This window comes from Silene latifolia, chromosome 1 (genome assembly GCF_048544455.1).
Source record: "Silene latifolia isolate original U9 population chromosome 1, ASM4854445v1, whole genome shotgun sequence".
NCBI lineage: Eukaryota > Viridiplantae > Streptophyta > Magnoliopsida > Caryophyllales > Caryophyllaceae > Silene > Silene latifolia.
Genome location: NC_133526.1, coordinates 162,586,273 through 162,600,042, shown reverse-complemented (window position 1 = coordinate 162,600,042; position 13,770 = coordinate 162,586,273). Strand labels below are relative to the sequence as shown.

General features: G+C 37.2%; 1 protein-coding gene across 2 annotated transcripts; it reads left to right on the top strand.

Annotated features, from left to right (window-relative positions):
• Positions 1-250: 250 nt before the first annotated feature.
• LOC141611109 (protein KINASE OF THE OUTER CHLOROPLAST MEMBRANE 1) lies at positions 251-6,637 on the top strand. 2 transcript variants are annotated; one of them, XM_074429530.1, is made up of 5 exons: positions 251-338; positions 2,007-2,371; positions 2,834-2,925; positions 3,030-3,503; positions 5,402-6,637. In XM_074429530.1, exons 2-5 carry the CDS (start codon positions 2,012-2,014, stop codon positions 6,342-6,344), a joined length of 1,869 nt encoding a protein of 622 aa, XP_074285631.1. In that variant the 5' UTR covers positions 251-338; positions 2,007-2,011; the 3' UTR covers positions 6,345-6,637. The 2 variants fall into 2 exon arrangements, with proteins under 2 accessions (XP_074285631.1, XP_074285642.1); XM_074429541.1 differs by having other exon boundaries at positions 264-438.
• The last annotated feature ends 7,133 nt before the right edge of the window (positions 6,638-13,770 follow it).

Sequence of the window (13,770 nt, the reverse complement as noted above, 5' to 3'; positions counted from 1 at the left end):
CCGACCTAATTGACCTGTTTATCAATTTTTCTCTTAAGTGAGCCTCAGCACAGTGATATCTAAGCTTACTCTATAGGTCAAACATTTGAAAACCTGAATGGAAAAATCAAAGCAAGTTGTAGAACCAACGTGGTTTATGAATATGGTGCCACCCAAAGCCAAAAGCCACCACCTGATTATGATTATCTACGTATCTGCGAGTAAGAGTCGTACGTGAAAGAGTAATACCTTTATTTAATCCCTTGTTTTTCCACTTCTTTCCTTTTCCAATTGATTCCATACATTCAGGACTCCCTACTTGTCGTCATTTCTTCAACCTTATTATTTCAACTCCACATGTAACTTCTCCTACACCCTTTTTCTTCTTTCTTTTAATCATACCTTCTCACTTTTCTTACGTTTCTCCATTGAATTTGCTGTCATCACTTGCCGATTCCCGTGAGTTTTCTCTCTTTTCTTCTAAACTATTACCCGCAAATTGCGGGGTACCCTTGTGCTAGCAATACAAAGCCATTTACTGTTTTCTAATGACCCAATATGGAAAAAAAAAACATATGGGTTTTTTCAACTAATGATGATGTATTCTCATATGGGTTTGGGTTATTTCTTATAATTTCTTCATGTATTATCTGCTTACTTTGAATCTTGGCTGAAATTTAGGGATTTTCTGAAGCTTACCTTGACTGTTTTCTACGGAATAATATACTATCTAGTTATTTATATTAGACTCAGTGTGGTTGTGGACTATTTGCTGGCTTGTTCATCTTATTGTATTCTGTAAATGGTAAAACAATCGGACAGTAATTCAATTGGGTAATTCCAAGTCTAGTAATTTGGCATACCCACAACATAGGATTGTCCTTTGTGCAGGATATTACTTCATCTTGATGATTTAATTGAGCTCCTAAATTGTGCCATTTTTACAGCCTGCTGGTTAATGTAGGATTTTGTGTATGTCCAAGTGTTTTAGGCCCTGTTTGCTTGCTACTCAACAGATTATTATTTGGACATATTAGATTGACATGTTTGACTAGTATTTTTAATTAGCATATTTAATAGAAGTGCTTGGTAGTTAGGAGATTTAGGTTAGTAGATTGTTGTATCTATGTGTAAATGGTTGACAGATTTATTTTTTACAATCTACTAAAGTGAATATGCTGCCGGGGGAGCATCATATTGTAAAATAGTAGATTGCATCTCAATCTACTATTTCAATATGTTATTTACCAAACACCCCAAACAGCACATTGACGAGTCAAATATGCTAAATGTCCTCGATATGCTAAAAATTCATCAATCCGTTGTTTACTAAATACGCCCAAGTGGTACACCTCATTATATTACTTCTTGTTCGTAATGAAGCAGATCACATCAGTTAGTTGTTGCTGGTAACCACATGACTGAAAACATCATGTATTTTTAGATTAGAAGTGAAGCCAATCAGAGCACCTTTTTTAGAAGTAGAACTGTTTTACAAAAAAATACGGCACTAGGAAATTTAAGGTGTTTTTGGAAAGTCTAGTAAATGTCAGCTTTGACAGTAGATGTCTCAAGTTTTTGTGTTTTTTATTTGTGTTGTTTCCTTCTTCCAGTTAAGTCTCCTGTCCTCAAAATCGTTACATATTTCACTTTAAAATACTCCCTCCCAGTCGTCATAATGTTCCCCTTTGATAATGGCACGATACTTAAGGAAAAGTATTAAAATAGGAGTAAAAGAGATGTGTGGGGTTGGTGATAGGAGAGAGGGATGGATTATTAGTAGTTAAATAAAGAATTGTGGGGCCAAAACATAAAGGAAAGTAATAAAATAGGAGTAAAAGAGTTGTGTGGGGTTTGGTGATAGGAGAGAGAAATGAATAAAATAAGTGTAAAAGTTACTAAAAAAGGAAAGGGGAACATTACCTGAATAATCCGTTTCGGGAAAGAGGGAACATTATAACGACTGGGAGGGAGTATAAGATTGTGACTTGGCTTTTTGCAAGTAACGAAATGCTTTCTGTTTTCAGGAGATATGGCAGATCAGCTTGTAGCAAAACCAGCCCCTTTTGAATTTGTGTTATACGAGGGCGATGCTGAAAACATGAGAACTGTTACTGTGACACCAAATGAAGCTAGCCCATGGATTGATCCTTCATCTTTGAGACTTAATCACAGAATTGGAAGAGGCCCATTCGGTGATGTTTGGTTGGCAACTCATCACCAGTCAGCTAAAGATTATGATGAGAATCATGAAGTGGCTATTAAGATGCTGAACTTGATGAAAGAAGACAACATCAAAATTGTTTTGGACAAATTTGCTAATATATTCCCCAAGTGTCAGGCAGTGAAAGGGCTTTGTTGGCTGCATGGGATATCAGTTATAAACGGGAAGGTAAATTTATAATATATTCCATCTTTAGCATATGTTACTTGGGATTTGGTAAAAGTGCTGTACACAAGTGCATATTTTGATGCCAAATTCACCATGACTCGATTATTTAGCCTATGGAAGTCTATTCCAAAATGAGGAATGGGTGCACATCGTTAAAAGTCAAAAACATAAATATAGTTATATATTTGATATTTTCAAAAATAATTAAAGTGAAGTATAGTTAACAACCACATTATCACGTGGTCTCCCCTTTTGCCTTTTATAGATATAGAAGTAACATGATGGTAAGACCTGGGTAAGGATTCCACACCCATATCCTTGAGTGTCGTGTTGTGTCGTACCAGACACACGTAAAAGTGCGGTCATAAAGTGAAGAATCTATGTAAATAGTCTGTAGATATGTTTGACTTGGTCTTCTGGTTCATAACCATTGCTTTCTTGACCCATGGAACACTTGAACAGATTGGCATTGTCATGAAATTTTACGAGGGATCAGTTGGGGACAAGATGGCACGTTCTAAAGGGGGAAAAGTTTCCATACCAGATATCTTGAGGTACTATAATGCTAAAGTTGCCAGTTCACAGTACTAATGATTTGCCTTCATTTTACAGAAAGCATGTTCATGTTTATTGATTGTGGCACTATTCCTGATTACAGGTTCGTCATTGATCTGGCACAAGCAATCATAGAGTTGCACTCACAAGACATTCTTGTTCTCAACCTTAAGCCTTCTAACTTTCTTATAGATGATGATAATCAAGCTATATTAGGGGATTTTGGAGTTCCCTATCTTCTTCTTGGATTGCCATTATCAGACTCTAATATATTAGTAACACAGGGAACTCCACACTATATGTCTCCAGAACAATGGGACCCAAAAGTAAGAGGCCCAATATCTTTTGAGAGTGACACGTGGGGATTGGGGTGTAGTATCTTGGAGATGCTGACCGGTGATCAGCCTTGGTCAGGGAAGTCAGTTCAGGAGATTTACGAGTCAGTTGTTTTGAATCAAGAAAAACCACAACTTCCAAGTGGTCTCCCTGCTGTGATTGAGAATATACTGTCTGGTTGCTTTGAATTTGACTTCAGAAATCGTCCTTTGATGACAGACCTATTGCAGGCTTTCATGAGGTAATTCATTCTGTTCCATTATTCTCTTTATGAAATGACCCTTATTCCTCAGTCCCTTACCCCAATGTGAATATGTAATTCCTGCAATTATCCCTTATTTCCTTATCTGAACTTTGAAAAATATATGGAAAACATTTAGAAGTCGTATAACGTCGACATGTAGAGTAAACTAGTTAGCATAAGTTATGGAATATAACTGTCCGTGTCTTACGACCTGTTATTAGCTCTCTTTGATTTTTTTGCCCCCCTGTAATTCCTAGATACACTGAATAGAAGTAAGCTTTTAGTGTTTGTATGCTGTGAAATATCTCCGAAGGAATTATCTAGAGTAAAGAGAAATGCTTCGAAAGGGAATTCATAACTTGGACTAAAATAGTGGCACTAGTTGTACCCTCCATTTATTATGATGCGACAAACTATTGAGTTTCAAAGAACCATCTCAAACTCCTGTTCCTTTATCTTAGGTGTATATCATGGTTATGGTAGAGGATATAGGGTTAAAAATTGTGGATAGTTAATTTGTCACATTGATGAATTATGACAAAATTGGAGGATATACTTTAACTAATACTCCGTTATAGCCTACCATCTTAGTAAGATGGGAACTTCCTAGTGAAGTAATATGAGGAGTTCCCTGGTGAGCCTTTTCATCGTACCATTATTAGACAACTCATGGTTATTCCGATGGCAAAGATTCTTCGATTCTTAATATTTTTAGTGGGTTCCAATATATAAACAATGGAATTATTTCTCATTTGCGGAATCGAACAATAGGATTATGGGTGAGATATGGATGAATCATCTTAAATTCTTAATGTTTTGACTATTATTTTGAGTTAAGTTAAATTTAGGGTGTTGAGAATTGAAAGTTTGTAAGTGGGGACTATGGGTGTTTGTAGGCATTTTGGTGGGTATATTTGACTAACGTATTTATATACTACAGTATATTACTATTGTATTTCGATTAAGTAATTGGTGACCATGTTACTTCATGACTGCCTTTATCTCTGTCGAGTCATGTAACTTTGTTACGTAGGAATTATAAGATGCCCAAAGATCCCTAGAATCTCATTCTGAAGGTTGTTATGCCAATAATGGGAAAGTAGGCAATGGTCCATTTGTGGAGCCCTTCAGATAGCTGTTCTAATTGGCCAATGATTCCCTGTTTCTTGGATGTTTGAGGGGCTCTATAGTATGCAACCATTTGCGATAATAGATAGATCTAGAAGTTGCAGGCAGTGTAAACTTCTGCTGTGTATCCTGTAAAATTGGTATTTCTCAAGTTTGTAGGATGCTTAATCCCACTACCCTTACTTACACAGGATCTAAAGAGTAAAGGATGCTTAATCCCATGTTGCATTATTCATGGTTTCATCTCTTCCACCATAAAAGATTGATTTATGCACATTAGTTAGTTAGTTGGTAAAGTCACGAGAGATGGTACTCTTGGCCTGCGTTTGAATCCAGTCAACATCAAGACTGCCCTCGTGACACTCCCTTCACACCAAAATAGTAATGATACATCTATTGAAGCATAAAACTGAAGGATTGAATGGAAAAGGCTACTAGCTAATCAGCTAATCCTTAATCTTGTTAATTTCTTTTTGTCCTGTAAAGCTGTAAGCCACATGCCTTAGAAGTGTCTTGTATTCAGTCTGTCTTCTGATTCCTTGGTACTTCTGCAATATCAATACTTGCCCAGATGCACATCACCCCTTAACATTTTATGTTAAGGAGTGATGTCCCAAAAGAAAAAGTTAATGGAACATTCAATAGGACATAAGATCCGCTCTTGGAATCAAATGCTTTACTTAAACAGAAGATCGTCGTGCCTGCAAACGACTAACATTGTTTTATTAATATTCCTGATGTTTGGTTCCCTTGAAAATATCTGGCAGCTATAAGGATGCGGCTTCAAATGAGGAGGTGCCTTTTGTTATGGGTCCCAAACTGAGTATTGATAGACCAAAAAAACTTTACTATACAGAGTGGTATCTTTCCAAGGATACCCTCCAAGAGGGGGACATAGTGCGTTCTCGGAAGTCACCAAATTCGTCCAAATTGGAAAACATGCTTGTTCCTGAGGGGAAAGTTGTCGGTCAGGAAGGCAGTGATGGGCGAAATGGATGGGCCTTAGTAAGAGTCCATGGGATTCATGATCCATTGAGAGTCCGGACATCTACCCTAGAGCGGGTCACCAATGGCTTTGCTGCTGGAGATTGGGTGCGCCTAAGGGGAGAGCAAAAGCATCATTCAGCAATCGGGATCCTTCACACCATTCACCGTGATGGAACTGTAGTTGCTGGCTTTATCGGGTTAGAAGCATTATGGAAAGGGACCCACGCGGAACTCCAGTTAGCCGAGCCATATCATGTCGGTCAATTTGTACGACTAAAACCCAACATCTTTAGTCCTCGCTTTGAATGGCCCCAAAAGAGAGGAGGGTGGGCCGCGGGTAAGATTGCCCATATTTATCCAAATGGATGCCTTACCGTCAGTTTTCCCGGTCAACTGCCGTTTGGTCAAACACGAGATAAATTTTTGGCTGACCCGGCTGAAGTGGAAGTAGTCTCTTTCAATACTTGTCCTGGAATTCTGAAGAAGTATCAACATCTAGAGGATTTTCACTGGGCAGTTAGGCCGCTACTTGTAGCATTAGGTCTATTCACAGCCATGAAAATGGGACTTCTTGTGGGAAAGAAGATAGCTAAACCTAAAATGAAGAAAGAGCAGGATGTTATTGCACCAAAAGACGGTCAGCCAACTGATGGTACCGCCAATTCAGTGTGGCTTCCGCCTTCTGTTGCCACAATGATTTTCCGAGAAGGTACTTCTCGTTAATTTGTCGACTTTACCAAGAAATGTGTTCTTAGCATCCATGTGTGATAGCTACTTACGTAATGTTTTAAGCTACGATAAGCTGGATTTCTATGCTTAAAGAAGTTGTTTAAAGTGCTGCTTTGTTATATAGCTTCCATGGCTCGATGTGGTCTAAGGATGTTAAATGGGCATATTTGCTTTCCGGTTGTATTCAGCAATGTAAATATACTGCTTGATTCCAGGTCTATATTGGCACATGCATTTGAACGTATCTCGAGTTAAGTAAAACTTGCTTGTGTAGTGTTTTTTGTATGAAACATAGAATGGATAGCTATCTTCAATGGGAGAACTTTCTATTTTTCAATATTCCGCTTTGAATGGCTATAGAGCATGAGTCGAACTATAGAAGCTAGGGCAAACAAGTTCGATCCAGCAGAAAACAGTTCCGCAGACATCATAGCAAGGTCTCCTTGTGATGCCAGATGAAAAATACAACCAGCAGCAGGGATGCGCCCTGTAGATATCAATTATCATATTCAGGATCCATCATATACCAAAGCGTTAAAACTCAGGTTGCTATGCCGGAACCATCATACGCCAAAAGTTGGGTAGGGGACTGGCAGTATGAAGCTCCATTGCACCGATTTGAAGCCTGATACCAGGTATCTCAATAGTAGGATGCTAATATCAGCAGAGCATCCTTGCTCGCCAATTAGCCTAATCATACCGGTCTGGGATATTATTAATCCCCAAGTATTATTGCACAGGAGTATAAGACCACCCTAAACTACCAAACCTAACATCATTAGTCCAGGACTATAGCAGCAAGTCAGCAACGTGAAGATCCGAATTGGGCTTCAACCAATGTCATTTCAAATAAGTCTACCCTTAAGACGGTCTAAACTTAAGACAAGAATGTAAACATTTTATAATAAAAAGTGGTCATTTAATGATAAAATGTTATAACCCAATTGTCACTTTTTAATAATAAACTGATGGTAACATTTTATCAAGAAATATTTGCATTTTATCGTAAAATGGTCGTATTTTGTCCCGTCTTTATTTCGGACGGAAAAATTCAGTCTAAAGTCTGTTTGAAATGAGAATTTGTTATTGTCGAGATATTGGAGGAAATGACCATTGTTTAAGATAAGGCAAGGAGGATGGACTGCGGCGCCGGATGGTTGGTTAAAGTGAATGTAGATGCGGGTGTGAAAGATGGAGATGGGGTGGGTGTCGGTGCGGTGTGTAGGGATGGCCGGATGGGAGTGGGAGGTTGCTTTGGGGCGTGGCAAGGGCGTGGAAGGAGGAGTGGGAGGCAAATGTGGCGGAAGTGGTGGCCATGCTAGAAGGTCTAGAAGAAGCGCATAGGAGGGAGATTGCAAATGTGGTGATCGAAAGCACCGTCTTTAAGTGATCGAGGCGTTAAGCAAGAAGAAGAAAGGAACGAGTAGCTTCTATTTAGTTCTCGATGATATTTTGTTTTTAGCTAATTCATTTAGTCTGTTATTTGGTCGTGTTTTTTGGTCGTATACTCGTAGACAAAACAATAGCGTAGCACACGCTTTAGCTCATTTATTTCCTAGAGATTTTGATGTCGTGTGTAGTCGACTGTTTTACCTCTGATTGTGAACAAGGCTGCTTTGGCTGATTTATTATTAATATATAGTGTATCCTTTGGGTGCTTTTCTAAAAAAAAAAAAAAAAGTTGCTCTCTTCATTTTGTTTTTGTTTCGTTTGAGGTTCTGTCTGCTTACCGATTTTAGAACCAACACTTAAGATGGCAGTGGGCTGTGCTGGGCCGGCCCATCGTGCCACCAACAAAATTTGGCCCGGCCCAGGCACGGTTAATGGGCCCATCGTGCCGTGCTTGGCCCATCTTCTCCATCCCTAGCCGCGGCCCGTCTGTGGCACGCCCATTTTCGTGCTGGACCGTGCCTGGCCCATGGGCTGGTCGTGCCTTGTTCATGGGCCGGCCCATCGTGCTATTTTCCTTTTTTTTAAAAAAAAAAAAAAACAAAGAACTTTTTATAATAATTGTATGATTTTGTACTTTTTGTTTATTAATATAATAATTTAACTAAAATATATATTTTATTAAATATTAATGTACTTGATTACTTGTATTTTTAATATATTCGATTTAATCAAATAATTAAGAAACGATGAAAAAAAGAGTTTTTTATTAAACGATTAAGAAACAATGTTTAAAAAAAATACCTCAATCTTTTATTAAAAAAGCATGAAACGATGTAAGTACACGTCTACAAGTTTATTCAATTAAAAAAACGATGAAACGATATTAATCTAATATAATAATAAGAAAAAATACAAAATACAAGTTTATTTAATATGATATGCAAATATGCAACTATGAATCTGACGAGGTGCTTGTTTCGTCGGAATCAAGCTCGTGCTCATGATCGACAAAGTCTTGTTGCCGATTTTCGGCATCCATCCAATCCTTATAGCACACTAACATTTTAAGTGTATCGGATCTTAGACGAGTTCGTTTTTCATCCAATACCCTTTTTGCTCCACTAAAGCAACTTTCGGATGCAACGGAAGACACTTGAATGCTTAAGAAGTCCCTTGCTATTGCCGACATCACCGGAAGCGACCTCCTTTGATTTCGCCACCATTGCAAAAGGTCAAGGTTGTTGGACTCTTCTTCGGTCATACCTCGCATATAATCGTAGCTAGTGTACATTTGATACTCGGCCAAGTTGGATGTTGGAGTAGATTGTTGTCGACTCGGCCTTACTCGACTCATCAAACCTTTAAGAGCGGTCAAGCTCGCTCCTTGAATAGCACCACCACTAGTACCTGCACTAGAAGTAGGATGAGAAGAAACACGAGTGAAGTTGCCAATAACAGACTCGTAATGATTATATACAGTAAAAAATTGCGAACTAATTCTTTCTCTATATTGAGCTTCGTCAAACTGTAAACGTAATAGACTCCTATAAACACCAACTAATTGTATAGTTTCCTCTAATTTTCACCTAGGGTCTAAAATCATACAAAAAACGTAAACAATGGGAATATAGGACCAATACTTGAGCCACTTTTGCTCCATTTTTGGAAGAAACCCGCTAAACATAGCATTTTGACGATAATTGTTAAAAAGTTGCGCAATAGGAATAACATTACCAACGAAATAAGGAGCGGTAGGTTTATAAACATGTGAAAAAGAGAGAGTTGCAAAGTTAAAAGCACCTAATAAATCAATATACAATGAAATTTTCGTCCAATCCTCCTCTAATAACAAGTTATCGGGAAAGGATCGGTTCCAAAAAGTAATAAGAGGTTCTTTATAGGGAATCATAGCACTCAACATAATGTACATAGAATTTCACCTAGAGTTATTTTCGTCGGGAAATTTTATGCATTTATATCCTACGGGCTACGGCCTCGCAAAAATCTTTCCATTGTTTAAATCTCCACTTTGCCGAGTTAAAATACATAACAATATTTTTAAATTTCGCATGATAAGTTTTAATGCCTTCAAGACCATCTTTAACACATAAGTTTAAAACATGACATGCACATCTAACATGCAACAAATCACCATCTAAAATAACATCATTTAAACTAGCTTTTAACTTGTTAGCAACAGAATTCATGGTAGATGCATTATCAAAAGTACAAGTTAAAATTTTAGATGCAAGTCCGTAATCATTAATACCGTTCATGATAATTGCATGTGTATTTTCGGCATTATGAGCGTATTCTAATTTAGCAAAGTCAATGATTTGTTTTTGCATAGTCCAAGTGTCATCCAACCAATGAGCGGTAATGCATATATACGAATACTCGACGCCCGAATCCCACCCATCGGCAGTTATACTAAATTTACATTTAGTCTTTTCAAACTCAGAAATAAGGTTTTGTCTTGCCGTCAAAAATAATACCATGCCTTTATTTCTAACGGCCCGTCTACTTGTTTCTTTGTGGCGGGGTTGATTTGTTTTAACATATTCGTTAAAAGCACGATGTTCAACTAGTGCAAACGGTTTTTCCGTTTGAATAATCATTCTAGCCAATTGGGTGGAACATTCATCATAATTATAATTGGACGATTGGTTATCGGGGTGAGTCACGAATTGGTCCATTGTAGGTTGGTCACTTTGGATTCGTTTAGTGCAACTTTTCAAATGTCGATTTAGATGACCGGTACCACCCGTAGTAGCACAACTAAATATGTGATCACAATATCTACATTTGCAAACCGGTCTAGTTTTACACTTAAAAAAATGACTCCATGCTTCACTAGAATGACCCTTTTTATGTATTTCGTCCATTTCTTGTTCGGTACACCATACATCTACTACGGGTTGTTCAGGTTGTGTTTGGGGTAGTGATGTCTCGGTAGATGACCCATGTTCGGACGGTGGTCTTATCCCCCCGTCACAAAAGGTGGTAAAATAGGCATTGTACTAGGTCCTTCAAAAGCTTGATTTTCGAAAATAGTATTTGTAAAATGCATGTTTTCAAGTGGTGACGGATTAAAATTCATATATTGGTTCATGTTTAATGGTGGTTCGGGGTTTGGTGAATCCGACTCACTAATATGATGTGGCCTCTTAGACGAGTTTTGTGAGTCCATAATTATAATTAAATTTTTAAAAGACAAACTAATATTTAAATAGAATTAATTAACTAAATTTAACTCAACAAACAAAAATTAAAACAATATAATAAAAAGTAGAGTTAGAAAATGCAAACAAAGCTATCAGAATTCGGAATATCGAAATGAAGAATTGAACCCTTGCTTGAACCGAATACCCGATTCAACAAACCTGATGTTATAAAACCCAATTGAACCCTTGCTTGAACTTCCGATTCAACAAACCCGATTAACTAATTACTTTATATAACTAATTATTTTATATTACTAATTATTTTATATAAGATTTTTATATATTTATAAGTTATATTGTAAAATTATAAGAAGTATATAAGAATAAAGATAAGTAGAAGAGAATAAGAGATGGATTGAATTGTGAAGAAATGAATTGAATTAAGGTAGTATTTATAGAGTTTGTAATTATAAAAAAAAAAAAATAAAAAAAAAAAAAAAAAAAAAAAAAAAGATGAAATTATAACCGTTCAGCAGACTAGCAGTAGAAGAGCAACGGTACAAAAGTACCAAAACAGAGCAACGACTATAATTCCATCAGCTGCCAAGGCCGTCGTCTATAATTCCATCTGCCACCGTGCCGCCCATCGTGCCTGGTGCGTGCCGTGCCTGGGCACGATGATTTCGAAATTCGGACGTCGGAGCCCGGTTCTAGCACGAACGGGCTGGGCTCGTGCGATCTCGATTCTGCCACCGTGCCGGGCCGTGCTCGTGCCGACTGCCGTGCCTGGCCGTGCCGCCCACCGTGCCGAGCCCGAACTGCCAACTCTACCAACACTACACAAATACACAGTACACATGCAAAGAAGCCCACTTATGAAGTGTACACATATTTCCACACGAGGATTGTATATTTGTGTGCCTTCATACTTTTTGGTTGAGATAAGTATGCTTTTATCATTTGAGTTAATTCTTGTTCTCACCCAAATTCTACCGTTAAGAATAACATGCAAACTCTTTACATGCAACTTCACTACTCGTACTACTTCCTGCCTTTAATTTCATATGCATTTCTGTTCGTCCGAGGTTGTCTTTTTTTTTTTTTTTTTTTTTTTTTTTTTTTTTTTGATATATTACCTAGTACTAAAAATCTATCAGTCCGTTTTTCTTAAGACCATTGTTTTTGGTCTGAAATAAGACGGGTAACATGTCATCATTTTACAATAAAATGTTGTTAGCTTTTGATAACATGTTACCATTATTGTTCACATCATTTTCAGGGTAGTAAATAACACCTCTAGTCATAACATTTTATGAATTAATTGGTTACATTTTCTTAAAAAATGGCAACATTTTATCCGTCTGACAAATAAGACCAAAAGTATCGGTCTGAAACAAGAATTTGTGAAAATCTATATGGTATCCCTCTGCTTTTCAAAATTCTGCTGCATGCCCCTCAGTAATAATTCCGTTGATTATTCCGTAAAGTATTTGAAGTTTCACCATCTTCATCATCATCACTTACAATCTTCCTCGTCTTCACCCTCTACCTTCATCATCTTCATTATTTTAGGACACCATCCTCATCATGATCCACCACCACCACCACCATTTTCACCCTCCAACGAGTTCCATCATCTAAACTTTTATTTTTGACCTAGGCCGGCACCTAGCATATTCGCACATGACATCTCCTTCGCTCCGAACCCAAGCATTCTCAATTTCACAATGAGATATCAAATGTAAAACACAAATTCTCATTGAAAACGGACACTATCCGTCACAAGCTGAAGACGGATAATGCCCCTCTCACAACATGCAAGTGACACTATTCATAAGGTGCTCCATTTCCCTCCCACTTGCCCTCTCACTTGCCTTATTGTGAGAGAGACACTAACCGTCTTCAGCTTGTGACAGATAGGTATCCGTCACAAGCAAGACTTATTGAATGTAAAAATAAGCCTTGAAAAAGCAATTGTTGAAACATTTGTTGTTGACGATGCTTGTGGTGGTTCCCAGATGAAGAGGCCACAAAGACGGCTCCAATTAATGTTGAACTTTTGACTAAGGGTATGATTATTGGTAAGACTCAACAAAATTTTAAAACACCGTCACATCAGCTTTCTACTAATTTTTATTATTTTTTTATTATTTAGACTCTATACATTATCAGTCAAATTCACCTCAGACTCAACTTTTCACTTCAAATGAGAAAATGTGGGGTTTAAATAAAAAAAAATATATAACACGTGAAATCCACTCATTGGATAAATTCCCCTTGAAAGTGGAATCGAGACTATGGTAGATTATTGAGAGTCTTGAGTGAATCTTATCTCAAGACTCACCAATAATCTTACCCTAATACGTCTGAAGTGATTGGTAGTTCACAGCTATCAGGATAGTCATGTTGGTTAAAGGTGGGCATGAGCAACATACGTAGTCGATCACAGGTAGACCTGTCAAACGGGTCGGGTCCCAAGTCAGGTCATATGGGTTGGGTCAGAATATGGATTGGGTCGAATACGGGTCGGGTCATAGGGGTCACGGATCGGGTTAGGGTCAGAATACGAGTCAAGAAATAATTTCTAACGCCTTTTTTAACGATTTTTGTGATCAAATGTTTTTTTTTTTTAAATGTAACATATTTAAAATCAATATTTTATCATATTCAATGTTTACATTAATTGTATTGAGTCATTGACATAATTATTGAAATAAAGTTTTTTTAATAATTATTTTATTATTAAATATTATAAAAATTATATAAAATTGACTTTTTAATTATGTTTGTATTTTTAAGTAATAAAAAAATAATTTTTTTAACTATTTTTTCAAATATAATATATAAATATTAATATTTTAATA